The 27,477-nt window shown below is 56.8% G+C and overlaps 1 protein-coding gene across 1 annotated transcript; it reads right to left on the reverse strand.

The window, feature by feature from the left end:
• Positions 1–331: 331 nt before the first annotated feature.
• On the reverse strand, positions 332–6,672 carry GRHPR (glyoxylate and hydroxypyruvate reductase). Its single transcript, XM_063320722.1, has 9 exons — positions 6,515–6,672; positions 6,311–6,441; positions 6,038–6,110; positions 5,543–5,659; positions 4,883–4,971; positions 4,082–4,186; positions 2,793–2,928; positions 1,982–2,112; positions 332–610 (listed from the first exon to the last, which is right to left on the reverse strand). Exons 1-9 carry the CDS (start codon positions 6,577–6,579, stop codon positions 489–491), a joined length of 969 nt encoding a protein of 322 aa, XP_063176792.1. The 5' UTR covers positions 6,580–6,672; the 3' UTR covers positions 332–488.
• Positions 6,673–27,477: the final 20,805 nt, after the last annotated feature.

A 27,477-nucleotide genomic window follows, 5' to 3' on the forward strand; every position in this document is an offset into this window, starting at 1 on the left:
ATGGCCACTTCTCCACCCTCCCTGGCTACAAGCTGGGAACTCAGGTACGGAACTGCCTGTCCCCAGCTGTGACACCAGGAGCCCAGCTTCAAGGATGGGAGCTGCATCAGCAGCTGCCTTACAGTACAACAGACGCTGACTAGCAAAATACAGGACAGTCCTGACACCGCAAGTGTTTTGTGAATTGGGACAAACACGGTCCCTCGCCTGCCAAGAGCAGTGGTGACGTGACCATGGGACTGGCAGCCCCCTGCCCCCAGCACCGCACCGCGTGGGGGCTCCACCACGCACCCGGGGGCAGCCTGCTCTCAAATGAAACGGGCACCACACATTCGCTGCATCTCTTTAATGGCTGCGGTGCAGTTCCCTCTCCGCATGCCCCACTGTCGAGCTGCTGCAGAGACGAGGAGGCACAGGACCGGTCCGCAGGGCTCCTCTAGGGAAGGTAACGCAGGTCCTGCTGCCCTGCAGGCATGGGGCTTCAGTCCTCACAGCTGCAGCTCCTGGGGCATCGGCTCCCCTCGCAGCCCGGCCAGCAGGTTGTTGGCTGCCAGCACCGCCATGGTGCTCCTCGTGGCGTAGGTGGCACTCCCGATGTGCGGCAAGATCACTGCAGGGGACAGGGAGGGTTACTCGCTCGTTTCTTACCTTCACTGATCTCTTACAGCCCCTTTTAGGGCTCTTCTCATGGGGGCAACCCAGGTCCTGCATCAGCTGCTGCTCTACCTGGAGCCGACATTGGACATGGAGCATGAAACAAAATCATCAGTTGCCAAGCTCTGGAAAAGACATCTGGTAAGTGGCTAACTGAGCTATTTTTGAAGTCCTCCAGGCCACAGTCAGCCAAGAGTGGATCCTCCTTTCTGTGTTCAGGCTTGGCACTCACTTTCCTGCATGGACTGAGAGTCAGTGGCAGATATAAAATACTATCCCTGTAGCAGCCAAACACACATGAAATTTGCATGCTGTTGCCTGACTGTCACACAGCTTTAGGAGGTTCTGCTCAGTGACAGGCATGAACCAACATCTACTGGGGCAAGAGCCTGAAGACTGCTGTGAAACATCGTGTTTTACAGACCGCTGGGTGCACTGCAGGGCATGTGTGGAGGCAAACGGCCCCTGCGCAGCAGAGCTGGCAAAGTCAGGCAGGGATTTTCATCCACCGATGTGAAAAGGCTCCTTTTACAGAAGGCAAAGGAACGAGCCAGAGCTGCTTTAGTGGTCAATTATTATAACATTAGTAATGGAGATTATTTGCCTAAGTTATGGATAAAAGCCTGCACTGCAGCATCTGTTTTACAGTACAGAGCACCTGCAGGCAACGCAGAAGCCTGAACACCCAACACACTGCTTCCATGAACCCTGCTCCTGAGCACGCCTTTCGAGCCTGCGCCTGGCAGCCCAGACCCACAGCGGTGAGGCTAGCAAGCCAGTCCTGCAGCAGCTGCCATGCTCCCGAGGCCGAGAGTCTTCTGGGCAGACTCAGCACCCACCCTTTTATCCACATTGGAAGATTTTCTAGCAGAGTACACGCCCAGGAGCTTACAGAACACCAGAGCTCGGCAGGGCACGAGCAGGGATTTGGTTTCTCATTGAGGCACCTGCTGGTATCAGACTCCTCCATGAACTTCACCCCATGCCTCAGCCCACCGAATGGAGATCCATCAGGAAGGTGTCAAAAAAATGAGCTGATCTCAGCAGCTTTCTGGAGAATTATAATACCTCCCACACTTGTTTTACATCATGTTCCTGAAATCTTCCCATCTAACAGCTCCCCATGTTGTATGACAGTGACCTACACTCTGCTAAATACATCCAACCTCCTTCTCCTTCCACGTCTCAGCGCTTGTTCGTACCATCCAGCTCCCAGGACAGGGAATCCTCATCTCGCCAGCGAGCAGGCTGCCCGCTGCAGGAGCAGCAGGCACCCGGTGTGCGCTGCTGGAGCGGAGTGGGGCTGGCTGCGCTGCCGGACACTTACCACAGTTCTTGAGGGAGAGCAGGGGGTGGTCAGTGGGCAGCGGCTCCGGCGTCGTGACGTCCAGGCCCGCTGCTGCGATCTGCCCATGGGCCAAGGCGTCGTACAGGTCCTCCTGGTTCACCACAGCGCCCCTGGCAAACAGAGGGAGAGGCCACGCCGCTGCTCAGGGGCCCCATGGCCTCCCAGGGACGCACGGCCAGGGCACGGGCCACACGGGACAGGCCGGGCGGTGGCTCCCGGGTCCCCAGGGCTGCCCGAGCAGAGGTCAGACCCCGTCCGCGTGCACCTCCTGGCGCAACACGCTGCTCCTGCTCTAGGCCACCGGCCAGCAGGGACGGGTGTCCAAGCACAGGCAGCCACAGAGGGAATTGCAGCAGCCCACGGCATGCCAGGCAGATGCTGTGTGTGGGGCGTCCCAGGTTCTGCCCCACACCACAAGAAGGTGACAGGAATGGGGGGCTACTGCCAGACTCGGCCAAGGAGCCCTGTCACAGACGCCTCCATCCCAAGAACAAAGCTTACGGCGGTCACAGCCCTCTCCTGGGCAACCCCTCAGCCTCTCCCACCCGTCACCCAACACTCACCCGTCTGTCCACCCCACGGGGCAGGACACAGGTCCCCAGAGAGGAACAGAGGCTTTTGCCCCCCTCAACACCTTATTCTGCCTTTGGCTTGATGCCAAGATCGTGGGCCGGAGGCCACCGGCCCCACACCAGACAGACGGTGCCGGCAGCTGCAGCCGTGATGGCTGTACACAGTCTTCCGGATCCCCCTGCAGCCACGGCTGTGCAGGAGACTGTGTTGCAATTACCTGCTCGTGTTGATGAACACGGAGGTCTTCTTCATTCTGGCGAAGAAGTCCTTGTTGCACATTCCCTGGGTGGCCGGAGTCAAAGCACAGGTCACCACAACAAAGTCCGATTCCTCGGCCAGCCTCGAGAGCGGGACTGAGTGGAGAAACACAGGTGGCAGCTCTGCTCGGGGACCTCCCCGACACAGCCCACCAGCCTCTCTCATCCCTGAGATTCGTTAGCAAGTGAGTGCTGCTCCGGAGAGACCTGGCTGACCCTTCTCCACAGACGGGGAGAAACAAGGACCAGCAAACACCAAAGAGAAATCACGCATGTTCTTACAGACACTACTGTAGCATTTTGTTTCACTTTTAAATTAAAATCAGCCCATTTGGGAATCTAATGATGCTTCAGCCACCTGGCCCAAAGGAGGCTCTGGTATGTATTTCATGCTCAGACAGCAAAATACGGCAGCAGCAGTTTACACCAGCATTAAATATCTCTATACACTACCTACAGATAACGAGCTGTGCCACTTACACTCCTGGAAATCAGAGGAAAGTGCAAGGAGCAAAAAAATTCTGCCAATGACTTTGTGCAACAAAAGTATGAATTGGAAATGTGCTGGCTTTGGATTGAAAAATTAGCACTTGATGCACGTCTCGGGACTCTAACAGGCCCACAGAACAGTCCCGTTCAGCAGCTCAGAGACACTGAGCCTGGCTGGACTGTGACATTAACTTTAAAGCAGGAGGTTAAAGCTGACATTTGTGTCCAGCAACCAACATTTGCTCTCAGTGAGGATCTGCGGTCAGCCTGTCCCCTCCTCCCCGCAGGGAGATGGGGATGCCCCACGAGACCCCTCCCCACCTCCCAGGGGCAGCCACCACTTTCTCCCCTCTGTCCGTTAGGTTCCACTTCCTTGTGGGGATGAAACTAACTGGAAATCACAAATGGACAGACACAGGCGGAAGGTGAAAGACAAAAGCAGCAGAACCAGTGACAGACCGCCATTGTGGCACGTGGTCAGGTACAGCCCCGATGTGTCCAGCCTCCCGCTGACACCACGTGGCTCAGAGGAGGCAGGTTTCCTTCCCTGCTGCCGCCGCATGGGAAGTGTTTGGGTCCGCCATTCCCTCCTTTGGTGTCCCCACAGCAGTTCACACTAAGGAGCCACCCAGAACCTCCAGCTCACTCCCTCCCTCCACCGTCCCACCCCTGTGGGGTGACAACCCCCGGAGCCATCCCAGCCAGTGCTGCCCTGCAGCAGACCAATGACCGCCACCACTGTTCTGGGTGCCTTTCTTACCAAACTCGGCTTCAAACTCCGCAGCATTCTCTGGTTTTGGGCGACTGCCAGTGTACAAAAACTTCTTGACCCCAAACGGCTTCAGGCGGCGGGCGATCGCCTGTCCTAGGAGCGAGAGAGACGACTGTCCAGCCGCTGTACCAGCACTGGCACAAGGCATGCCGCAGAGACGGACGCTGGGCTGTGGGCGCCCCTGAGGGCTCTCCATGCAGTCCGTCCTTGGCAAGCTGGCACTTGGTGTGGCTGGCAGCGCAGCAGCCAGCAGGACACATCGCTTGAGGAAGGGTGGCTGTGGTGGGATCACTCCTGCCACGCTGCTTCCAAGCCTGGAGCATGGCAGGCACGGGGCAAGGGGTGTATGTCTTCTGCTGCTCCTCACGCAAGCAGGAATGACCTCCCCACCACACTGGAACTGCAGAAAGCGAGCTGCGGGACATTAAACCTGAAGCTACCCTTGGGAGCAAACTGGAAAGTGAGGAAAGAAATAGCCATCTGCTGACAAAAGTCCAGAACTGAATGGAAGACAAGCACGTCATCTTGGACTTTGTCAGGGCATTTGTTTAACTGAAAGCCGAGAGGACGATGTCCAGTTTGCTGTAGCATTCAGATGTACTGGATGTGTTTCAACGCTTTAAACTTTACGGACTGTCCTGATGAGTCAGGATTGCTGTTTGGAGAGGCTCTACCCAGCTCTCCTTGCTGTTCTCATATATTTTAAAGAGGTGAGCGCTGGGAAACCTCCTTGGCTGAAGCCCCAAAACCACCCTGTCATCATGAATCTTGCACCTGACACGCACTTACCTATTCTCCCCAGACCTATGATGCCCACTGTGCTATCAGATAGACCATAGCCACACATCCATAAGGGCTTCCACGTTGTCCAGCCACCACTAGCAAAGAGAGTGAGACAGAAACAGGTGTCAGACCTCAGCAGGGTAGAGCCTGCTCAGGGCCCAGCGCCAGAGCGCAATGCTGTGGGCAGCCAACCCCTCTGGCACAGACAGATGGTCTTACAACCAGCCTCTACGAGCTTCCGGCTTCAAGGGACCTCGGTGGTTGCCTGCAGGAATCTGCCTGGACCTCAGATGCACAGCAGCAGCAGCCTTGGGGTTGATTTAATTTAGGCATTGCTAACCACCGCCTTGGGGCGACTGCCAGTCAGTGAGCTCTGGCCAGACCTGCCATGTGTGCACTCCTCCAGGAGTCTGTAGTGGCCCTGAGTGCCCTCTCCCGCAGCTCCTCTCCCTAGCATACCGAGGGGAGTTCTGCCCCTCTCACAGCCCCTCTCACAGCACATCTGCAGCCACAGAATTGCAGGGGACTCCACCTTGGCCTGCAAGATGTTCGGTGCAACTCTGGCTTCACCTGTCCAGTGTGGCACACGTTCTCCTGTGGCTCTCCACCTGCGGCTGCCGGCTCAGCAGCCAGCCCCTACTCTGGCTGGCAGCTGCCCATACTCACTTCTTCACCTGCTCCACCGCCTCTGGCAGCCGGCGGCATGTGGCCAGAAGCAAAGCGACAGAGAGTTCTGCGGTGGCGTCAGTCAGGACGTCGGGGGTATAGCCCACGCGGATCCCTCTGTAAGGCAAGCACAGCACTCCAGGGTCAATGCTGCCAGCCTGGGCTGCTACCTCAAAATTTCCAGGCAAGTTGCTGATGCCACACTTCCTGACTTGACTCTTCTCAACCACAGCTGGGGGTGTTATCCCAGCCCCACCCAAGCACCCGAACGCTCCTCCAGCCCCAGTTGGGTTGGGGGGGACCATAGCCATACCCCAGCAAGAGCAAAGTGCCGGTGGCAAATCCTGTCCAGTCCCATGCTCCACAAAAGCCCACCCGCCAGGCCTGTGCCAAGGTGACCTCCATCCCTCCGGGATGAGCGACTGCTGAGCTTCGCCCTCCTTCCCTGCCACCTCCCCCGGCCAGGTCCACCCCACCGAGCCGGGCCAGCCTTACCGCTTCTTGATCTCGTCCAGGGCCAGGTGGTCGAACCCCACTGACATTGTGCTGATGACTTTCAGGCTGGGCCCTGCAAGACACCACCGGCACGAGGCTGCCCAGGGTCACCCGGGGGACCGGGCGGGCAGGGAACGGGAGTGGGGGAGGAACGGGGGGGCAAAGGAGGGGAACGGGAACGGGAAGGGAAGAGGTAGGGGTGAAGGTAAAGGTAGGGGTAAGGGCAAGGGTGGGAAGCGGAGGGGAGGGCAGGGGGCCGCAGCCCGCACGCACCGGCCGCCTCCAGCACCTCGCGGTCGATGCGGTCCGAGAGCAGGCAGAGCAGCCCCCGCTTCCCCGCCACGCCGGCCAGCAGCTCGGCCCGCGGCACCGGCTCCTCCGAGTCCCACTGCTGCACGCGGCACCTGCGGCGGCAGCGCGGACCGTCACCGCACCGCACCGCCACCGGCCCCGCCACCGGCCCGTCCCCGCGCTCACCCGCCGGCCTGCGACAGGACCCGCAGCCCCTCGGACGGGATCCGCCGCGTCACGAACACCGCCATGGCCGCGCCGCCGACCCGGCCCGACCCGCAGCGACCCCGGGCGGCCGCTCCGGCACCGGCAGCGCCGGCCCCGCAGGCGGGGGGCGGGGGACGGGAGCGCCGGCACGGGGCGGGCGCGCGCGGCGGACGTGGCGGGAATGCGCGGGAGCGCACGCAGGCGGGCGCACGGCGGGCACACACGAACGCACGCGCGCGGGGCGCACGCGCAGGGCGCACGTGGAGCGCCAGGGCAAGGCAGCGGTGCAGCGCGTGCGTGGAGGGGGCACGCGCGGCCTGGGGCCAGCCCACCGCGGGCGGCCGACAGCCCCTCTGCAGCGCGGCGCCCGCCAGTCGCCGCCTCGTCCCTCGCGACGATGGTGCCCGGGTTTAACCCCAGGCAGCCAGAACCACGCAGCTGGTCGAGCAGTTCTCCCCCTTCCCTGAGAAGGGTGGGGAAAAAAGGAGGGAAAAGGGAAAAAAACCCTCGTGGGCTGAGACAGTTTACTACAACAATAACAGAAAAGGAAAATAACAACAAGAAGGACACAACGCACTCTCACCGCACCTGCCCCTGGGCAGCCCCCTTTTATGCACCAAGCATGCCGTCTGTGGTCCAGAACATTCCACGGGCCGTTCCCTTGTTCTGTCTGTATTCCCTTGTCAGCCTCCATGGGAAGCTGAAGAGAGCCCTTGAAAAGCGTAAACATCTCAGAGCAACTAAACCAATATGTATTGTTGACATCCCTTTCAGGGCAATTACTAGAAAGGAAATTAAGTCTTTCCTGCCTGGGCCGCATTCAGGCTGGGGCTGGACCAGCAGCTTGTCGTGAGAGCGGACGGTAAATGGTTGTAAAGTTTCAGGGGTGGGTTTCCCCTCTCGGAGAGCTTTGCCATGCCCACCAAGAACAGCAGCACGTCTGTCCTGAGAGCCAGCTGGTTTGGAGGCCTGGGCAGGAGCTGTCACTCTGTGACGTGCCACCACCTCTGCCTCAGAGGAACCCATCCCGCAGCGTGGCTGCCCCTGGCAGCACCCATCCTGCTGCCGTCGGTGCTTGGGGCGGGTGGCAGGACCCCAGAGACAGGAGGAGCCGCAACAGCCAGGTCCTGCAGGCACCGCTGGTGGGGATCCCTCGAAGAAGTCACTCTGCATGCTGCCTGCCGCCCTTGCACAGGACACATGGCCCCAGGCCCAAGCGCTGGCTGCAGGAAGTAAAGGCTCCCGGCCTTTCGAGCTGCTGGATCGGCACCCCGGGGAAGCAGGGTCTGTGGGTGCCTGGACCGCCTTGCCTGCACCTGGGCATCCCGCAGGGTGGGGGCAGCAGCCTGGCTGGGATCCTGATGGGGACATTTAAGGATGGGAGAGAGGAAAGGTGGGTTGCATCACAGAGTGGGAGATCGGACCTTTCCGTAGGTCTTTTGGAGATCAGTAATGCCACGGGAGTTGGTATGGAGACTGCAAATCCCAAGAAATGGAACGCTGGTGGACGGCAGAGGAGACCTTCCTGCTGTGTTACAGCTTGCAGACGTCTGCATTCAGAGCACGCCTGCCACCAATCTACCTGCCTGCTCTGTTCCTGCAAGCTGGCAGGGGACTGAAATGTTCAAGAATCCTGCAGGGCTTTTAAAAGATTTTTTAAACTAAGATGATGTTTTAATAAAATCTGGCTGGATTCTTACAGATGTCAATGCGCTGGTGTCTCACAAGAGCAGAGCAGGCAAATGTAAGGACAGAACAAACAGTTTGGGTGCATCCCTCTGTCCGTCATTCACACGTGTGTGTGTGTGTGTGTGTGTGTGTGTGTCTACAAGTATGCATGCCAATATGAAAGGCAAAGCCGCCCGTGGTTCCAGGGGCACCCTGGTATGGACAAGGTATACGTGCACACACACGTATCTGTGTATATACGTTTGCATACATTTATTTGTGTTCCTTTGCACTTTTTTTCAAATTCCTTGCAACATCAGGGTATTATCTGCAAGCCCTGCTGTCTTCTCCAGAACCGACAGAGGGGCTACTACCAAATACTGCAAACTATGACACTGTGTCCATCATCACAGTGATAATTTCATACCTTTGAACAAGCAGTACCGCTGTTATGCTATAATGTGTAATGCTATATAATATCATCACCAATCAGCCAAGGACCTGGTAATCTAAGTAAGCAAGGTGGAGTGGGAGCTACATTAACCACCTTTTAGACATGGCTTTGTGCCATTTGTGTTATTAAAGTTGGGTTGGTGATGACCTATAACACTTTCGTTGGGACATGGTGGGTTTCTGGACCAGCATACAGGGTGATGGGTCCTCCCAGATTTGGTTTTGCTGTGATCACCCAACCTGGTTCCTGACCAGAACTGTTTTCTGATCTCTGGGCTCTTTCACTTCTATCTTCTGTGGCACCATTTAGGCACTTCTGTCTCTGCTGGCCGAGGAGGCACAGCGGAGCCATGATTATACACGCTACTGGGACCCAACCAGTGTCTCTAGGCAGTTTATGTCTACTCCAAAGCCAGAGTGAGACAGTGCCAGCCAAGAGGAACAAGCCACCCAACTTGCAGCTCCAGGAACAGCATTCATCTTCCAAAGGTCCCTCTGCTCAGCTGCTTGAGGAGACACTACAGAGCAGCCCTGTTCTGACACATCACAGCAAGGGTCTAGGCTGGGCTGGTGGTCCAAGTTTCACTGATGGAGAAGGATTGCCATCTCTAGCCGGTAATTGATGCTGCAGGTATTGGGTAGTGTCTTAGGATGGGAGTTTCCACTTCAGAGCTTCAAGGGACTACTTTGGGAGGTTTCCATTGGCAGAGTAAAGCCTCCACCAGCGCTAAACTGACTTTGCTTGTTAATAGCCAGATTTTAATTTGCTGGAGACCTGATCTGAATCTGCCTTATAATCACAAAATGAACACAGCTAGGTTTGGGGTGGGGGGTGGGGGGGCAGGGGGAGGAAGAAAACAACACAAAAAGAAGATATGAGCTTGTATAGGCACATGGGGTAAAACAGGTGTATTATCTCCGGGAATGAGCAGAGTCATACCAGTAAAGAAAACACATCTCTGGATGTAGGGAAAGTGGAGTTTAATGTCCCAGAATATCTAGCCAGGGTTCCTTCTGCTGCTCCACAGCAGGTGCTCTACAGGCTTGTGCCACACGGGAGATGGGGATGGATTGCAGCACAGACACCAGGCAGGTTCTGAGTTTAAAAAGAGGACGTTCCGCAGGCACAGGCTGTGACTCCGGTCTGGCAGCTGCGATGTGGCCATGGGGCAGAGCCTGGTCCACTGTGCTGGACCTGCTGGGAAAAGAAAGGGTCTGTCGGCCGTGGGGCTTCTTCCCTGTTATTGTCCTGCGAGATAAGAGCCTTTGTTATCTGATGGAACCTTTAACAAGGGGGCTGGAGAGAGCAGAGTGCACAACCCTCTGATCTTAATGGGAGTTTTATAGCAAACTCAGAGGACAGGGACTTGCAGTACTTTTCTCTGCCACGAATCAGCTGTGCTATGTAAGGTATCACCTTATCTAATGAGACTGTACTCTACTGGTGGGATTTTCCTTTATCATGAGCATGTCTGCTCCCACCGTCAGTATGTTGTCAGATTACACCAGCAGAATCCATTTTATTTTTTAATAATTGCTTGAAGTTTATTTTATTTTATTGAGCTGGGTTATCATTAGAGCTGACATCTTATCTCCCTCCCTGATCATGTAAGGATTTGTGTCAGGAGTATATGCTCTCGAGTGTGACATCTCCGTGGTAATCTTGCGGCGCAGTGGCTGCAAGGGTTCTCCTTTCACCTTCCTGCTGCCCTGCCTGCTCATCCCAGTGAACACTGGTGTTGCTCATTCGGGAGATGCTGGTGTCTTGTGTTGCCAGAGCCAGCACACCACGTGCTGTGGCAACATCTGAACGCTGCCCAGTTCCTCCAGTGGCACCAGTACAAGCAAAGCAGAGACCCTCATGGAGGATTTATTTACAAAACAAAACACACAGTCCTGGCAGAACTGGTTTTACCAGTGCACTTAAATGGGCAGAGCATCTATAAACTGTCTCCTTCGTTGTCTGGCTTCGAACTCAAAGTCCTAACTATAAATGTGCAGAAATCCTTTCCTCCTGTGCCTTGGCTTGTCACCACCTTCCTGGGCCACCCACTCCAGCCAAAGGGCTCTGTGGGAACTGCTCAGTAAACGCACCCTGTGCATGGTCTACGATGTCTCAGAAAATCACTGCTCAGTGGCAAGAGCTTGTGACAAGCTGATCCAGGCAGGGACAAGGGCATGTATGCTTCCCTGCTTGCAGCTGGCAGCCAGCTCCAGTGGGATGAACCCAGCCTCTCCTGCCAGACCTGAGGATATTTTGCTTACAGACTCAGCCCTGCGCCTCTGGATCACGTCACTCGTGTAGTTTGGTGACAAAATCCTTTTGCATCATACGAGCCGGCGGCAGCCCAGCTCTACGTGCCTGTTTGCTTCACAAGTCACAGCCCACTGGGGCGAGACACTCGCTGCCTCTTAGAACGGACATGCCTCCTCAGTCCCTCCGGAGGCAAGGTTGCTGTCAGTGCTGTGCTCTTGCGCTGCATTGTACTGGTGTCCTCTGCGGCAGGGTGCAGCTCGGAGCCACAGGGTCCCTGCGGCTGGAGGCACCTCCAGAGGTCACCTTGTCCCACCCGCTGCTCAAAGCAGAGTCACTTAGAGCCGGTTGCCCAGCATGGTGTCCACCTGGAATTGGGGTATCTCCATGGATGGAGGCTCCACGACCTCTTCTGGCCGCCGGTTACAGTGTTCTGCCACCCTCAGAGCGAAAAAACACTTTTCTTCTGTTTCAGTGGAATTTGCTGTGTCTCAGTGTGTGCCCATCGCCCTGCCGCTGGGCACTGCTGAGAAGAGCCTTGCTTCCACATCTCCATTCCCCCACCACGTGTTTATACACAGGGACAGGTCCCCTGAGCCTTCTCTTTCCTCAGCTCCTGCACTGGTCAAAACTGAGTTGTCAGGCCGGGCAGAAATGGGATTGCACTTGAGACAGCCCCTGGCACCCGCGGTGTCCTCCTCTGGATCCCCTGCCTCAAGCGCTGCTCAGAGCCGCGGGTCCTGGCATCATGGGATTGTGTGCTTTGTTTTAAAAACACAGACATTTTGTGAGCAGAGAACAAATGGAGCTTGATTCCCCGTGAGTCGCTGCCTTGTGGATGACTGCATTCAGTGTCGAAGGAGGTGCACGTCTCACTGAAGTGTTCCCTGGGGACGAGGACAGAGCGGGTGAGGGCACTGACCGGGCGTCTTGTAAGACTTGAGTGTGCAACGCAGCCCTCCCCTCCACGGGGTGCTGGCAAGGTCCTGGTCCTCTACCCATCCACCTCTCGCCCTGAAGGCTGTAGAAATGTGTCTCACATCTCCAGACACAGAGTGCAAATCAAAGTGGTCCAACATTTCCAAGCCCTTGCGTTTTTTGAGTCAGCAAGTTGGGGGCAGAGGGCAGGAGAGAGCACCCAACGCCGTTTCTTTGAGTAGGGGGAGCACAGTCATGGTACCTCACCTCCCCGTGAGTGTCAGGAGGGTCAGGACACCACCCCGTGGGTGTCAGGAGTGTCTGCGACACACATCCCGTCCCTCCTTGCAGGGATGAAGGTTGTGACGTCTGGGTCTTGTCTGTCCACCTCTGTTGTCTCTGCCCAAATGTGGGCGAAACCTCTGTCCACTTTCACCCCAGCCTGGCAGCGCTCCCACTTGCTCAAACTGGGTGAAGGAGGGAGACCAGGACCAGGGTCCCTGCGAGGGAAAGGGAAAGCCTGCCTGCAACCGCTGCCGGCGCTGCCAGTGCTGCTGGCACTGCCAGCCTGCCCACTGGAGCAGCACCCAGTCACCCGGAGCACCAGCCAGCTCCTGCTCAGCCAGCACTTGTGGACATAGGAGGAAACTGGGAACTCTGCGGGAGAACTGGAGGGACTGGGGCAGGACCATGAAGTCTGGGGTAAGCTACGGGGGTTTCATGGGGGCAGCTCACCAGGAGATCAGGCAGGAGACTGTGCTGCGTATCCAGAGAGGCATCCAGTGGCCCTGGCACTGCAGAGACTGAAGCAGTTTGAAGCCATTGCTGAGCGGACAGACCTGTTTGTCATTCCAGCTTGGCGGCTGCACTGGGTCTCTCCATCCACTCCTAAGGCTGGCCTGCGCCAGCTGCTTCAGACCTTTCCGAGCACGGGTATCAGTAAGCCACCCCAAGGAATAACCTTATTAATTAGCACCCTTTGCAAAACATGGCAGTGACTATTTCTAAGCATGAACGTGACCCCTTCATTGCCTGGCTTGAGGGCATGCCATGCAGAGAAGGAGCGATTTCATTTTCTTGGTTTTACACTGGATACTGTTCATACACACATGCACGTAATTTACATTTAGTATTTTCTGTATTTCCTCTAATTCCCTTCTTTTCATGAAATGCCAGCCCGTGCTGCCCCCTCACAGCTGCCCTGGCCAGCTCTCTGCCCTTTGTGCATGCTGTGAAGGTGAACACATCAGGCAGTGTCAGGCTTAGCCGTGGCATCTTTAGCTGTCACAGCATTCACATCCCTCCTTTTCCTTCTGAGCCATTTTCCTACTGCATTTGAGGCGTCGCCTCCAGCAGGCTACTAACATGGGTGGCTGTGGGGAGGCCAGCACACCATCCTGCTGCTGCTGACGGCTCCTCACAGCTTTGCCCCCGCCGCTCTCCTCCACCACCCACCCGCCTTTGCTGCTCCTTCTGAAACGCTGCAGTGACCTGACCTGGGGATGCCTTGCAGCCTTTCCTTGCTCTGCCATGCTTTGATTCACCCTGGAGTTTCAGATTGTTAAAGTAATTAATCAGTCTTTCATGCCCGACTCAGCATCTTTCCTGTTATCTGGACACCCTGGTGAAAACTGAGCTGTAAATTCTGTTTTTGCCATGTGGTTTGTTGTAGACAGACCTGCAGACCATTTCACCCCTGGAAAACCCTGCAGAGCTCTGCAAAGCCTTTCTGGAAGCTAAAATGAGAGAGATGAATGGATGCCACATCTTCCTCCACTTTCTGGCTGGTGGCTGGGCTGCTCCCGGAGGAGCAGGGACACCGGGTGCCTTCCAGCCCGGACTGGGGACAGCTTTTCTTTCCTCCTGTGCAAACTTGCAGGAGTTTGCCTTAGCAGCACATTGATGCTATCACAGCTGGAAAAACCTTGCCATGGGATTAGCCTCCCCGAACACTGTTTTCACATCTATCCTGTGCAAAGCTTTTTGATTCCCAACATTTCATTTTTATTTCTTGTTGCCAGTGGGCTCGGTGCAGAGAGCCAGCTGGCCACCTGAGTCAGGAGGCAGCCACGGCAGATGTGTCTGAGCTTCGCCCCTGCGTCTGCCAGCCACGGGCCATCACCAGCGGGGCTGCAGAGCTGCTGTGAGCTGAGCAACCGCCGCTGCCGGTGCCCCTGCAGTGTGCGCTCCCCTGGCAGAGGTGGAAATGTCACCCTCCTGGGTACAGCAGGGGTCTGAAGGGCACTTTAGGAGTGCTTGTCAGGGCAGGACGAAAACAACCACTGGCTTTCACTATGTGAAGGTGATGTCCTTTGAAGTACAAGTCACCCCTGCCAAAGGCTGTGGCTCTGCAGGGGATACAGGAGTGTGGAGGGTCCTTGCGAAAAACCAGCAGTATGGCTGGGTGACTGTCCGTTCGTCCATCCCATCCCATCCTGGCCATGCATTGGGGGTTTCAAGGTGTGATGGCTCTCCAGGGAGCGCTGGGGGCGAGAACCAATTTCCCAGGGGTTTACGTCAGCCCGGACTGGAAAAGCACGTGCCCAGAGGGCTGGTGGTGGGACCGAATAAAGCCAAACTTACACCCACCAAATTCATTGGTTGCTTCTCAGAGCAAAGCCTATTTGTTGGGATCCAGCTGGTTAATTAATAACTCTGCTACGGGGCATGGCTGCGTTCACACTCCAGGATGTGCCCTGCGTCTCCGGGGTCAAAGCCAGGCACCAGCAGTGGTGCTGGCTCCTGGGAGGAGCGGGGGGACCTGCGCACCTGAGCGTTGTGCCCTGTGGGTCCGTGCCCTGTGGGTCGGTCCATGCTGTGGGCTCTGCGTGCCCCTCGCCCATGGGGAGTGGGGCTGGGCGTCTTTCCTGCCCAGAGCCCCTTGGCAGCCCCTGCCTTGCGCCGTGGGGAAAGGGTCTGGACGCGCTCTGCTCACCGTGCACTGCTCACCTCCTCTTGGGCTCCCCGGGGGTAAATGTGGCCGTGTCCCTCTGCAGTGGTGCTAACTGCTCTTGGGTCTGGGTTCCTGACATGGCAAGAGTGAAGCTGGCCTGGTGGTGGTTTGCAGCCCCCACTGGGGTCTATTCCTGACAAAATGGGTAATCTCCTGCTGGAAGGGACCCCCCAGAACCACAGCCAGCCAGCCTGGCAGCATTATGCCGCGTCCCCAGCAGAGCAGGACCTCGTCAGTCAGCTTTATCGCAGTGCCTGCAGCCACTGACTGTCTCAGCACAAGGCACTTTCCTTGTCCCATATAGCTTCTAAGCCCCGTGCTGCTGCCCCACAGAGTCCTCCATCAGCAGGGCTGGTGGCCTCCTGCCGCTCTGGCCAAGGCTGCGTCTCCTCCAGCAGCAGATGCACAGCCCTGGGGTCCTGGACACTCAATGTTGGGAGTTCTGGGCAGGACTGGGGTCACCAGTACCCCCTTGCTCCATGTGGCAGCTGTGGAGGTGGGGTGGTGGGAGAGGACCCTGTACTCACAAGCCTGTGGTTTAATTTGCTGAGAAGGTGCTGCTAGCCTCGTTAACTCATAAATGCCAGATTGTCGGGTAGGGTGAGGGCTTGGCAAAGCTGCCTGGAGGTGTCACGGTCTTGCAAGGGCAGTGAAGAGTGGACATGGAGACATGGAGACAAGGACCCACTGGGAGAAGGGGCTTTTTCCTCCATCAGTCATTCTTCCTGTCATTGCCAGCATCTCTGGTGACAGGAAGATTTTGATCCACGGCTTCATGCTGTGGTTCCATGGGCCCTCCTGAGGCACCGGCACTCGTCTCTCCTTCCCTGCATCCTGTGGCTCCAAGCCCTCCAAGCTTTGTGCTGCCCCTTGGCCTCCACATGCCTGGAGGGACTGTCCTGTCCTGTGGGGAATGGAGGGAGCCTCGGGGTCGTCCCTCCGAATGTACTCACTTCCCACCCCTCACCTCCCCGGGATCTCCAGGGTCCCGCCTTGGACAGAGGGACCCGAGCTGATCATGGGAGCATATCGCCCATCCCCCTGGGGCCTGAGACAGCAGGAGCCCAGCTTCCCCCGTCCTGTCCCAGTCTGAGCATCCTTCCATTGCTGCTCTTGCTTGCCTCGTTGTGCCCGTGTCCCCGCGTCCCTTGCTGTGCCCACAGCAGAGGCGACTCCTCGCCTTCATGCAGCTTGCAGGGCCAGGGATTTTGCAGGTGGGCTGCAATGTGCAGGGCACTGCCGTTTGAGGCTCTGTGATGTTCAGAAGTCTATTAGCCAGATGAAAGTCTGCCTTTACTGGAGGGTGATGTGTACTTAGGCTGTTATACTATTACCACAAGATTATTTTTAAAGAATTTCCCGAGGTTTCCTGTAGGGAGGAAAAATATATCATCTCCATTAGGGATTTCAACCACACCAGTTTCTGTAATCCTTCTTAAGGGATAGCTAGGATTTTGTATTTATGAGCAACCAAAACCTTTAGACGATGCTGTTCTAAGGAGCAATATTTTAATTTTCCTTTCTTAAAACAGACAACTGCCACCTTTAAAAGGAGGCTCAAAGTTCTACCTGGAGAGAATTCACAGCAGATGGATCAAACTGGGCACTAGTTGCCTTTTTGTGGTGGCCTGGCCACCCTGGGCCGCCGTGCTGGGTCTCTGCCAGCTGGGGCTGGAGGAGCGGCCACATGGCCCCGGAGCTGGGGCAGCTCCTGGGGCTTCCCCACGCATCTCCTGACCTGCATTGCCATTGCCAGGCCCAATGGACAAGCCCAGACCACCGCCGGCTGCTTCCCTGCTGGGCTGGCCAGGAGAGGCAGCAGAGATGGGGCTTCTGGATTTTCACAGCAGGCAGCCGTTTTGGGGGGGAGTGGGGAGACTCCTCGCAGGGGTATGACCGCGCAGCACCTGGTGCGGCCCAGAGAGAGCGGGGAGAGGAATGAGCTCCAGTGCTGCACGAGCAGCCATCGCACACAGGTGTGGGCAGCACCGTCTTCCTGAGCTGCTGGGCCAGTGGTCACCCTGGCCAGCCCGGCAAGAGGGAGGGTTGTCCGGCTGGCATCGTGGCATCGGGTGTCCCCCCAGCCCCGCGCCTGCCCGGTGTGCAGGGAGGGCATGCCAGACTCACAGCCTGGCAGCTCATCCCTCCCTGGAGCTCTCCTCCGCTCGCTCCGTCCGCTTCTGGCCGAAAGCTGCTGGCTGAGGCCGAGGCCAGGTGAGTCAAGCTGGTTCCCAAGAAGAGGGAAGGCTCGTTAATCCCCAGACTCCTCCTGAACAGGCTGCGATGGTGCTGCACCATTTTTTGTCAGACCTCATCCCATCCCCCAGTCTTACCAGATGAGCTTCCATCCCGGGCAGCGACGCTGGATTTGCACGGCAGCCACCAGTTTCCAGAGATGTAACTGGAAGGCTGCTGGAGGAAACTCCTCTGGGGGAGGCCTGGCACCTGCATTTTACCGTTGCCGTTAAACGTGGACCCAGAAGGCAGCCTGCGGTTGCATTATGTGATGCCGCGTGTGGAGAAATGGGCAGCCGGCACTGCCCAATCCTGGCTCAGCCCCCGCGTTGCCGGGCCTCTCCCAACGCCTCAGCCCCTGCTGTGGAGCAGCGGCTGGGGGCTCGGCAGCCCTGTCCCGGGGTCCCCGTCCTGCTGGGATATGGGGAGAGGGGGTCCAGCCCGTATTCCTCACCAACAGCCCCTCTGGGCACTGGGAACGGCAGCCCAAGAGGGAGCGAAACCCTCTAAACAGGGACAAAATAAGTGGCTGGTGTCAGCATTGTGACGAGGCGCTGTTTGCCGTGCATCACTGCCAATTGCCAAAACAAGCCTTCCTCCTCCTAATGGTCTTTCAATAAAAATATAGCGGCGTGCTCAGGGTGACTACCTGCAGCAGGGTGAGGGGGAGAGGGACTAAACGCAGTGAAAGAGAGCAGGCTACGGTTAACAATGGAGCATTTAGAGAAAAGAGAAAAAAGGCAGGCAGATGGCATGAATATTAGTGCATGAAAATGACTAACACTCTGAGAATTTCCCAGTGTACTTCTGACTGGTTTGGGCTTGCTTTTATAATTAATTTATGGAAAGCACCTAAATTGGGAATAAACACAATCTCGCAAATCCCTTCTAATCTCTGCCTGTATTTTTGAAACGATACCCTGAAGGTATAGTTTCTTACAATGATTAAACTGTTTTCCTTTTAAGAATTAAAAGGGACTTTTTTCATGCGATTGTGCAGAGCATTAGTGGTCAGGACCGAACTCAGAACTGTTTTAGATGCAATCTTTGCTGGAATTGCCCAGATGGGGGCATTTCCCCACCAGAACGCTAGATGCTAAATCTGCCAGTATTTTAATTTTGGATTCATGTATTTTAACGCAAAATATGACCCGGTGTGCTGTCAGCCACCTAATGACTCAGAAGCATTCTGCCACTAGCATAAATTTGGAAACTTCCTTTAACATAAAAAAATGTATTTTTCCTTAAGTTACTGCATCTCTCCAACAATAAAAGCAGAGCTCCCTCCCTGGGGCAGGATGCACAGAAAGTGCTTGGGGAGGGTCTGGCAAATGGGGGACCCAGAGTGCGCCGGCGGATCCTGGTCTCCGGGTGCACACGGGAGCAAGGTGTTCAGTGCAGCTCTGCACTGAGGAGAAGCCTGGAGAGACACTGCTTTGCTCCACAGACCTGTGCCGTGGTTCCTGCTGGTGCTGACAGGGGTCCTGCCCGTGTCCCCTGCAGAGGGGAGAAGCAGCAAGGGGCGGATGAGCGCAGCAGCGCCCTGGGATGCATTCCACTGGCTCCAGGGTGACCGGGGTCCCCCGGGACAGCTATGCGCAGCTTGTCACCCCTGGGGAGGCACACGGCTGCAGAGCTGCCAGAGCACCCCGGGCTCCGCAGGGCACATGTGTGCCACAGCGGGAGGGCTGGGGGGGGGCGGCTGGCAGGAGGCGTCATTGTCATCCCCCTCTCCCTCTGTGCCCGTGCACCGGCAGGAGGAGACCCCATGTGTGTGGAGAAGACCCAGCCAGAGGGACCGGAGTCAAGAGGATGGGCACCGCCTGCTGCCGCGGTGGCTCTGATGGCACAGCTCGCCGTTCCTCATGCCGATGTGCAGGGTGGTCCTGGGGCCTTTCCTATGTGCCACCACATGCCGAGGCTTTGCTGCACCTCTGCAGTGGCAGGTCAGAGGCTCTGGCGTGAGCCAGGAGACACTGGCCCTCGAGATCCGCTGTGGTGGGCACAGGGGCAGTGCTGGCCTGGGGAGGCCATGGAAATTTTGGTTTTCATGGCCATGGGGCTGCGCTTGGAGGGGGGTCTGGTAGTGAGGACATGCGGGTGTGGGAAGGAAACCGGGTTTTTATTACATGGCTTATCATGTTTCAACATGGAAATCAAGGTAAGAATTACCCAGGGCACAACCTGTCCCTTTGATTTGGCCTTTGCAGCTCAGTCATGCATAGGAGAAGCCTTTTCCTTGTTCCCTCCAGCAGCATCTTCTTGTAATGGCTAATGGGAAAATATCACGGCAGCGAAAAATTCTCTCACCCTCATAAACACAGTGACAAGGCTAAGTGATCCGTCTGCAGTGCAAGCAGGGTGTTTGGGCTGCATGTCTCAGATGAATGCTTCCCATTTTGCAGGCTGTTTGCATGTGCTTTATGAGCTCCGGCAGTAATTCAGGCAACTGCCAGACAGATGACGAGAGAGGAGATGGGCAGAGGACGCGGCGACGCTGGCTGCCACCTGTGCTGCCGCTGGCACGTGGCTGGGACCTCTCACAGCCCGGGGGTGGCCACCAGCCTGGCTGGGAGGGCCAGCTGCACTGGAGCGCCTCATGTCCCTCGTGGTGCGGCTGCCCGTGGCGCTGCCAGGTGTCACCGGGGGCTGCGGCTTCGCCGTGCTGGAGCTGGGGCCACGAGCTGGGTTGGTTTTTGCAAAGTCCACAATAGGGTATTTACTTTTCTCCTGTTGCGGCCATGTGTTCGATTGCAACTTTCTCAGGGGTCCACATACTCTGTTTTGCTCAACAGTTCTCTCCTACGCATAGGATTGCTAGGTTTTAACATAGTTCTGTTCTTTAGGGAAAAAGAAGAGAGAGTGAGAAAGATTGAATGTGATCTTTGTGTTCAGAATATTACTGCAGTAATTAAAATGCTTGGGAAGGTGTTCTGTTCCCAAAAGTAATAAACAGTTTTGAATGTTTTGCCCCATTAATTGCATATTAGTTAAACACGTATTTTTTATAACATGCGTATTCACTCACCTGCTTACTCTGGCAGTTAAATGCATGTTTAAATATGCATTATACCCTTTAATGCATAGTAATGATTTGGTAGAGAGCAAAGGCTCTTTTTGAGGAGTCCCTTTCAAGGGAGTAGATGTTTATCTTGTGGGGTCTCACGTTGGCTCTGGGAGGTGAAACGCCTCAGGTCTGCTGAGTTCACGGGGCACGGCGGGGCTGCTCGCGTCGCCCTGCGCAGCGCTGCGTATCCGGTGTGCCGCCGGCACTGACACGGTGCCTGCAGGCCTGTCCCTGCGGCCGGCAGCCTCCTCCCTGCGGTGGCCGCTTCGCCCTCCCGGGTCTGAAGCCGGCGCTCACAGAGAAACACCCCAGCTTTTGTGAAGGGCCGGGCTTCAGGGGTGAAGGGGAAGGACTGGTGGCCGTGCCCCGGTCCCCCAGGTGACCCGGCATGGCCTAGGGTGGGTGACAGACCTCTGCCGGCACTGCAGCGTTGGGTCGTGGCACAGGGCAGCAGCTCCATTCCTGGGGCCCTCGTGCACTTTCTGTGACAGAAGCGTCAGCTGGGAAGGGTCCAGAGAGCTCGCTCGGACTCCTTTTTCTCCTCCAGATCTCAGCAAAAGATGCTCTAACTTCAGATGCCCAAATTCAGTGAAGGTTCCGGACCTGGTGACGAGCTTGTCAAGGAGGTAGCTCCTGCTGATTTTAGGTGGGTGCTTCACGTTGTCAGATTTTGTAGGAAACATGGATTGCATCCTTTCGGTGGCCACAGTGGACTGGTGCGCGGAGTCAGGAGCTGCCCTGGAAATGCTGGCCGGTGTTCAGCAAAGGCTGAGACCTGCCCGTGCAAGGGGAGCAGGGTCACCAGTGCCCAGGACAGCACAGGCCATTCTGGCGGTTGCCCTCACCGCTCAGGATTACCTGCTTTTGCTTTTGGACAGTAAAACACAACAGCGAGGGCTCAGCAGAGTCACCATCTGCTATGGGAGTGAAAACGGCTTTTGTTAGGTCATTTGCTAACTGAGGGGTCTCTGTATGTCTGAAAGCTCATCTGCCTTCCTCCCGTACCCCCAGATGTCGTCTCCTGTGACAGGACCCTGATCTACACCTCTGCTGGGTGGGAGGCAGGTGAGCAGCTTCCACCGCCTCCCCGGCCCCTCTGCAGGCGTCGTGCCGCAGACTCTTTCCCTCCTGCCAGGTCCCTCCTGCTGCCGCTTCCAGCCGTTTCCTGCTGCACTGGCTGCCCGGGAAGGTCCTGCCGGGAGTGTCCTGCCCTGGGGAGCGGCACTGAGCCCTGGGCAGCCGCCGCGTCCCAAGCAGGGCCAGCAGTGCGGCTGCAGCAGAGCAGGGGCAAAGCCAAGCTGCTCCCTGCACTGACCATGCCTCGCCCCCCGTTGTGGGCCGCCCTGACTGCAGCGAGCCACCTCCACAGCGTGGATGGGGCAGCCAGCACGGACACACCACCCTCTGCTCGCCCTCCTGGGAGCTACCAGAGCCCCGGGGCCAGCAGCAGGAGGGATCTGCCTCTCCCCCACCAGAGCTGGGTATTGTGGGACGTTTTTGGTGGCATCACAGGCTCAGGAGCGGAGCTGTGTGGGGTGACACATGTGCTACTGTTCCTCCGGTGGAGACCCAGACCTCAGAGCGTTGCCGCTGTGATCACCTCCTCCCTGGCAGCGCCGCCCTCCATCCAGGAGGCTCCCGGCCGTTGCACAAGCTCAGTGGCCCCATGGCCCCGCGCCGCAGCCGTGCCCTGCCGGTGCTGTGGCTGTTGGTCTCGTGTGGCACCATGCCGTGAGCAGCGGCCGAGGGCGCAGCGTGGCACCGGGCCTGTTCCCGAGCGGCCGCCCCCTGGCAGCGCCCCCTCCCCAGGAGCTGCATCTGGCCCTGCTGGCACCGCCGCTCGGATGTGTCCGTGTTTCCAGCCATGGGTCTGGCTGCAGTCTTCTTAGGAACAATGCGCTCCTACTGTATGGTACCAGATTGTACATCAAAACTATTATTTCCAACATCTCTGGCTTAATTGTAAAACTATAATACAAATGACATTGGGGGTTTGCTGGAGTTAAATTTTAATAGCAAGCCAGCGCCCTTTTAATGACATTTTATACATTTAAATTGGGCATGATCCCTTTGGGAACAGTAATTTTATTCATGGAGATTATGTCTAATTTGAATATAAAAACACCACTAAAAAGATATTGGATTTGCTATTTTTCACTTGCAGGAGCTCCGGAGTCCAATCTTCCCAACTGACTGGGCTTTGGTGGATTAAAAAAAAAACCAACAAAACCCCCCCAACTTCCATCCAGCAAAGCGCAGTGCAGAAATCTGTGTGTGTACAACTGCCGACAGCGCAGCCCGGCTCCCCGCGCCCTGCAGCCAGCCCTCCCCTGCGGCCGTGGCCACTGCCTGCCCCTGGCTGTGGCTCTGGGCATGGAGGGACGAGGGAGCGGAAGCCGGGACGGGCCGTGACTGTGGCCGGAGGGTCACAGCTCGGGAGCAGCTCGGCCGAGGTGGCTGCCCCAGCCCTGGCGCATCCACGCTGGGCGTCTGCTGGGATGGGACTGCAGCTGGAGCTCGGCAGAGTCTCTGAATTGCAGCACCAAATTCCTGTGGCTTCTGTCAAAGTGACAGCTCCTCGTCCCACCGAGGGCAGGACAGGGCCCATCTGGCTCCATACTTTGGTGGCAGCAGTGCCACTTGTCTTTTCTCATGATGGCGAGGTAAAGATGGACGACCAACAGGCAAAGCTTCTTGGGGGGGATGTCACTCACCCACCCACACTCACTGCCTGCTGCATATGAGCCCCTCGGTGGCCCACGGACCCTGGCACACAACCAGCGCTGGGGTGCACAGGGGTTCCGGGATGGCTTCTGCAGCAGGGAGGATGCTGAGCGGAGAGGTACCACCTTCGTAAGAAACGTGCTCGAGTCCTCTCTGCCGAGGCGGCTGGCTGGGGGAATTGGGGCCATTTCGGTGTGTACCCATTGTGGCTGAACCCTGCTGTGCCCTCTCCATGTGGTGCTGCAGGAGAAGACAGGTGGTGGCCGGGCGAGACCTGCAGATGGACAATGGTTCCGCTCCCACCTGGGGACCAGAATAAAACCGCCAGGGCTGCGGACCCCCTTGGCTCGCTGGGGAGCGGGAGGGGAGGGCGGGTGTGCTGGTGGGCCCGCGCAGAAGAAGAGGTGCTGGTGAGGACCTGGAAGGCACACGGGCGGGTGGCTGGGTGGCCTTAAGGGGGCTGAGGTGGCCAGTTGGCTGTATATAGCCCTCCCTGGCCACCAGCCGTACCCCTCAGCGTCACTGAGACGATAACGGCGCTGACACTGATGGGCGCCTGCACAAAGCTGCAGCCTCATCTCCGAGACAGGATAAACTGTTTGGCCTTTGGACAAGATTATTTCTGTTCAGAACAGGATTGTTATCACTTAATTGAAAATAATTATCCAATGCAAATTGGCTTCAAGTTGGCAGGCTGAGTTGAGAAGATGGCGTGTTTCCAAGCTGTCCTGAGGAGAGCTGCGCGCGATGGCAGGGTGAGAGGCTGGGACTGTCCGCAGGGCCGGGGGAGGACACTATGGGGACGGACATTGTCTGCAACCCCACAAGGAAAATGGGGGGACTCGTCCCACCTGCCTGGTGCTCACACGCACTGGGGCTCTCCAGTTTGCCTTTCCAAAGCTCCAAAGCTCGGAGAAGCTTTGACTCTCCTCGAGAGCGGGACGCATCAGCCCATCGGCAGGTGGCCCCGGCCAGCACCGCCCTGCTCCCGTCTCTGGCCTCAGCTGCAGCCAGCATCCAGCACGGCTGCAAAGGAGACAAGATGCCACTTTGGCCCGGGGCTGGCTCTGAGTCACACACCAGCGTCTTCCTGCTGGGCACCACAGGAGCCAGACACGTCGTTCGGTGAGGGAGTGCTGGGGGAGCCCATGGCGCTGCCACAGCCCCCAGGAAGGTGGTGGGAGAGTTGGCACTGGAACCAGCCTCCTCAAGAGACCTCCACTCAAGTGTAATGGGAAGGTGTTAATGAGCCCATACCCTGTCCTGAGGGGGTCTGCACCTGAGGTTTCTTCACCTGAAGGGTGCAGCTCCCCTGCTGTCAGTCAGGATAGCTGCAGTTGCGTCCAAGGGATGGAATGGAGACAGCTGGTGCTGTAGAGGGGCTGGGCCACAGCCAGGACATGGAAACCTTCCTTCTGGTGCTCCAACCCAAGGGGGCACCTAAGCCTCGGCTGGCCTTATGCCTCTTCTACTGAAGCTGTTCTTGCTACACACGAGCAGACCATCATTCAAAATGTCACTTGCATCAGCGTGTTCTTGCCAGAAAACTTCTAAGGAGACCCAGAGATGCCTATGTGTCTCTGTGAGATTCCTCCCACACCAGCCCCCTCAATAACTGCTGAACCTTCCACTTTTGGGGTCCCTGTGGCCACCCTTGTCTGCAGGATCAATGGGCCACAGTCAGCCAGGGGATCTGCCAGGGAAGACCCTGCCTGATGGAGATCATCACCAGGGGACTTGTCCTGCCCTGGGTGAACACGGGTGCGTGGCCGCTTTTGTTGTGACGCAGCGGTGCTCTCCCTGTCTGTCTACCTCAGGGACAGCCATCGGGGACAGCCGAGCCCAGGGAAAGGCGCAGGGACTCTGTTCTCTGAGGCCATCTGCGCCAGTGGGGATGAGCCCTCCGTGGTGACCAGAGCCCGGTTCTTTGGCTTCCCCTTCAAAGGGAGATGCGGGATCACCCCACCTTGTCAGCTTCCTGCTCCCTTTCCCAGTCCCACTTCTCACTTACGGAGGTGCCAGCAGGCGCCCCCCGGTGCAGGGGTGGCCAGCAGAGGAGGCCACGGCAGATGCCGGCGTGGCCGAGACACCAGCTGACCCCGGCCGGCGTCTGCGTGTCCATGACGCTGTCCTGCCAGCGAGGACCCGCACCTGCAGTCCAGGGGCTCTCTGACGCCTTTCTGCCCTTGTATTTCCTCCTCTCCCTGTTCTTTTTTTTCTGCCTGAATGGGTTTGGATTAGACAAGGCCATCCTGAATGCACACAACGCCTCTACCAGTGCCCAAATACACGAGAGAATACTGAGTTTCCACAACAGTTTTTATATGATTTGACCAAACTGGTACAAGGTTAATTAAAACCCCCAATGTTTAAATGCAGTTTCATCAGAAGAAGCGTAAAATGCTTCTGCAAGAATCTCTGTCAGGACTTTTCAAAGATAGTGTACTTTACCCGGCAAAGCACAATTAGACACAGTCAAATATTGTCCTGGTTAAAGACTATTAATTTTCCTTACATTTGTCATGAATTAATTTTTTCTGGCTATATCAACAGTGTTTCCTTTATAAATACAACTGGCTCCTTTACATTGAAAAATTAAATTTGCTTTGATAATGAACTGAGGTGCTAATAATCGTTTTGCAATGCAAAAAAGTGCAATTACTGGCTGCCGTGCCACAGTCAGCTGTAACTGTCTGAAAGTCTGCGTTGGTACCGGCGAACACAGTGACGACAGTCGAGTTACTCGGGGTCACAGGGACAGGACCGTGACAGGCTGAGCGCGGGGCCGTGGGTGTGCAGCCGGTCCCCCCCGGGGCCGGGGCCTTTGCTGCGCGTCCCAGGAGCTGGACCCCGCTCTGCCACCGCCGCCCGCCCAGGCGGCTGCAGGGCTCTTCCGTGCTGTGATGCTGCAGGCTCGCCTCGATTCCCTCTTTGCAGCAGCGCTCCCACGTGCTGCTGCAGGTCCCGTGGCTGCTCCCCACTGTCACGCTCGTGCCCTGCCACTGCTGCCTTCACACAGCTGCCCCTGGCCCTGCCGCCATCGCCTGGGAGCATGGCCAACGGCCGGGTGGCCCTTTGTGCGGCTGGGTGCTGTCAGCAGGGGCTGTGCGGCTGCTGGTGTGAATTCCTGCTCCCCAAAAGGCTTGGAGAAGCTATGCCAAGGTGATGAGGCTTTCGTTCCTTCTCCAGGATGTCCTCAGTCATGCCAGCAGCAAGGAGCAGAAGGGAGACGCAGCAGCCAGTTTGTGTCTCCTTGCCTCAAACTTCTGCCCGGGCTGAGGACGGGAGCAGGACCGGACGCCGTAGCTCTCCAGGCCCCCGCGCTCCTCTGAGAGATTTCTGCCTCTCGGGGCACACGCGGTTGGGCACGAGTCTAAACTCTGTTGGCTTTCTTGCACCCATGTAGAAGACAGAAAAGCAGAGGCCTTGAGGTGCCAAATCAGCGCTCTAACGATGACGAGGGGTGTGATCTGCACACAACATCCACTTTAGGTAGTGCTTCCTACCTTTAGCTGAGACGGTTTTGCTCATATATTTTAGAAGTTTAAAAAAGCTCAGAATGTGTGAATGTGTGTATTTTTAAAAATATATCATTTTATAGCTTGGTGTTGACTTTGTTCTTTTGTTGAAAGTAAATCATTAAAGGAAAAATTGTGAGACAAAATGAAAAACCACCGTGCACAGAAAATCCAGCAGGAGTTCAATAGAAACCTCTTAACACACAAGCAAGAGGAGGAGGAGGAGGATAAAGCTTTGCTTGGCCTGCTTCAGCATATGCTGAATTTCCCGTATAGTGGGATTCTTAGAGCTTACGTTCTTCCTAAGCCCCAAAAACCAGGATAAAGATGAATTTTTGCAGGACCCAGTGATTAGGAAGTCAAAATGCTGCAGACAGACTTTACGGTGATGGCAGCTCTCCTGCTCCAGCAGTGCTTTATCGAGTGCACCCACCGACGTTTCGGCAGCAGCAAAGCACAGAGCACCTCATCCATGTGGGCAGCTTCCCTCACATTACCCTGACGTGTTTTTCGCCTGATTTAATAAGTTTTGCAGAGCAGGAGATTCCCTCCTGGTGAACACCTGAGAGGGCTTGTGCCACGCCAGCGAGGAGGAGGACAGGGTTTAGCATTTCAATTCCCTGCTCAAATCATCTTCCAAACTGACACACACACTGGGAGCTGAACACAACCCCATTTCCACCAGGAGAAGACCTTTTGCGGATGCTGGATCATCCTCTTTGCACTGGTGGTAGGGTCTTGGTGGGAGCACCTGCGAGGAGCAGGTGAGGAAGGAGAAATCCCTTTGCCCAAGAAGCAAACCCAGCTCTGGAAGGGGCCAGTCTCTGGTGGGGGCTGCTGACCCGCCGGCAGGAGAATCCAGTCCTGTCTGAAAAGCGCTTGTGAGCCAGGGCGGTGTGAGCGCGCTGCCTCGCTGATCCAGCCTGTGAAAGCCTGAGGTGATGAGGTGTCCTCATCCACCCATCCAGGCAAACTGAGCCTGGGATTGTCTTTTAAATTGATTCTCTCACGGAGCAAAATCTCGGCACTTGGAAGAGCCGTTCAGTGGAGTGTGGGTGGAACAAGATCTGTTGGTAAGAGCGAGACCGTCCCGAGGCTCGCGGGTCTGCAGGATCAGACGGGAAGGATCTGGCTCGTCAGGGCTGGGTCTGG

This window comes from Chroicocephalus ridibundus, chromosome Z (assembly GCF_963924245.1).
Source record: "Chroicocephalus ridibundus chromosome Z, bChrRid1.1, whole genome shotgun sequence".
NCBI lineage: Eukaryota > Metazoa > Chordata > Aves > Charadriiformes > Laridae > Chroicocephalus > Chroicocephalus ridibundus.

Coding starts and splice junctions, on each gene's coding strand:
- GRHPR (XM_063320722.1), bottom strand. CDS start 6,579: ATGGCGGTGTTCGTGACGCGGCGGATCCCGTCCGAGGGGCTGCGGGTC. Junction 6,442..6,514: donor GTCCTGTCGCAGGCCGGCGG/GTGAGCGCGGGG, acceptor CTGCCGCCGCAG/GTGCCGCGTGCAGCAGTGGG. Junction 4,187..4,882: donor CATAGGTCTGGGGAGAATAG/GTAAGTGCGTGT, acceptor TCTCGCTCCTAG/GACAGGCGATCGCCCGCCGC.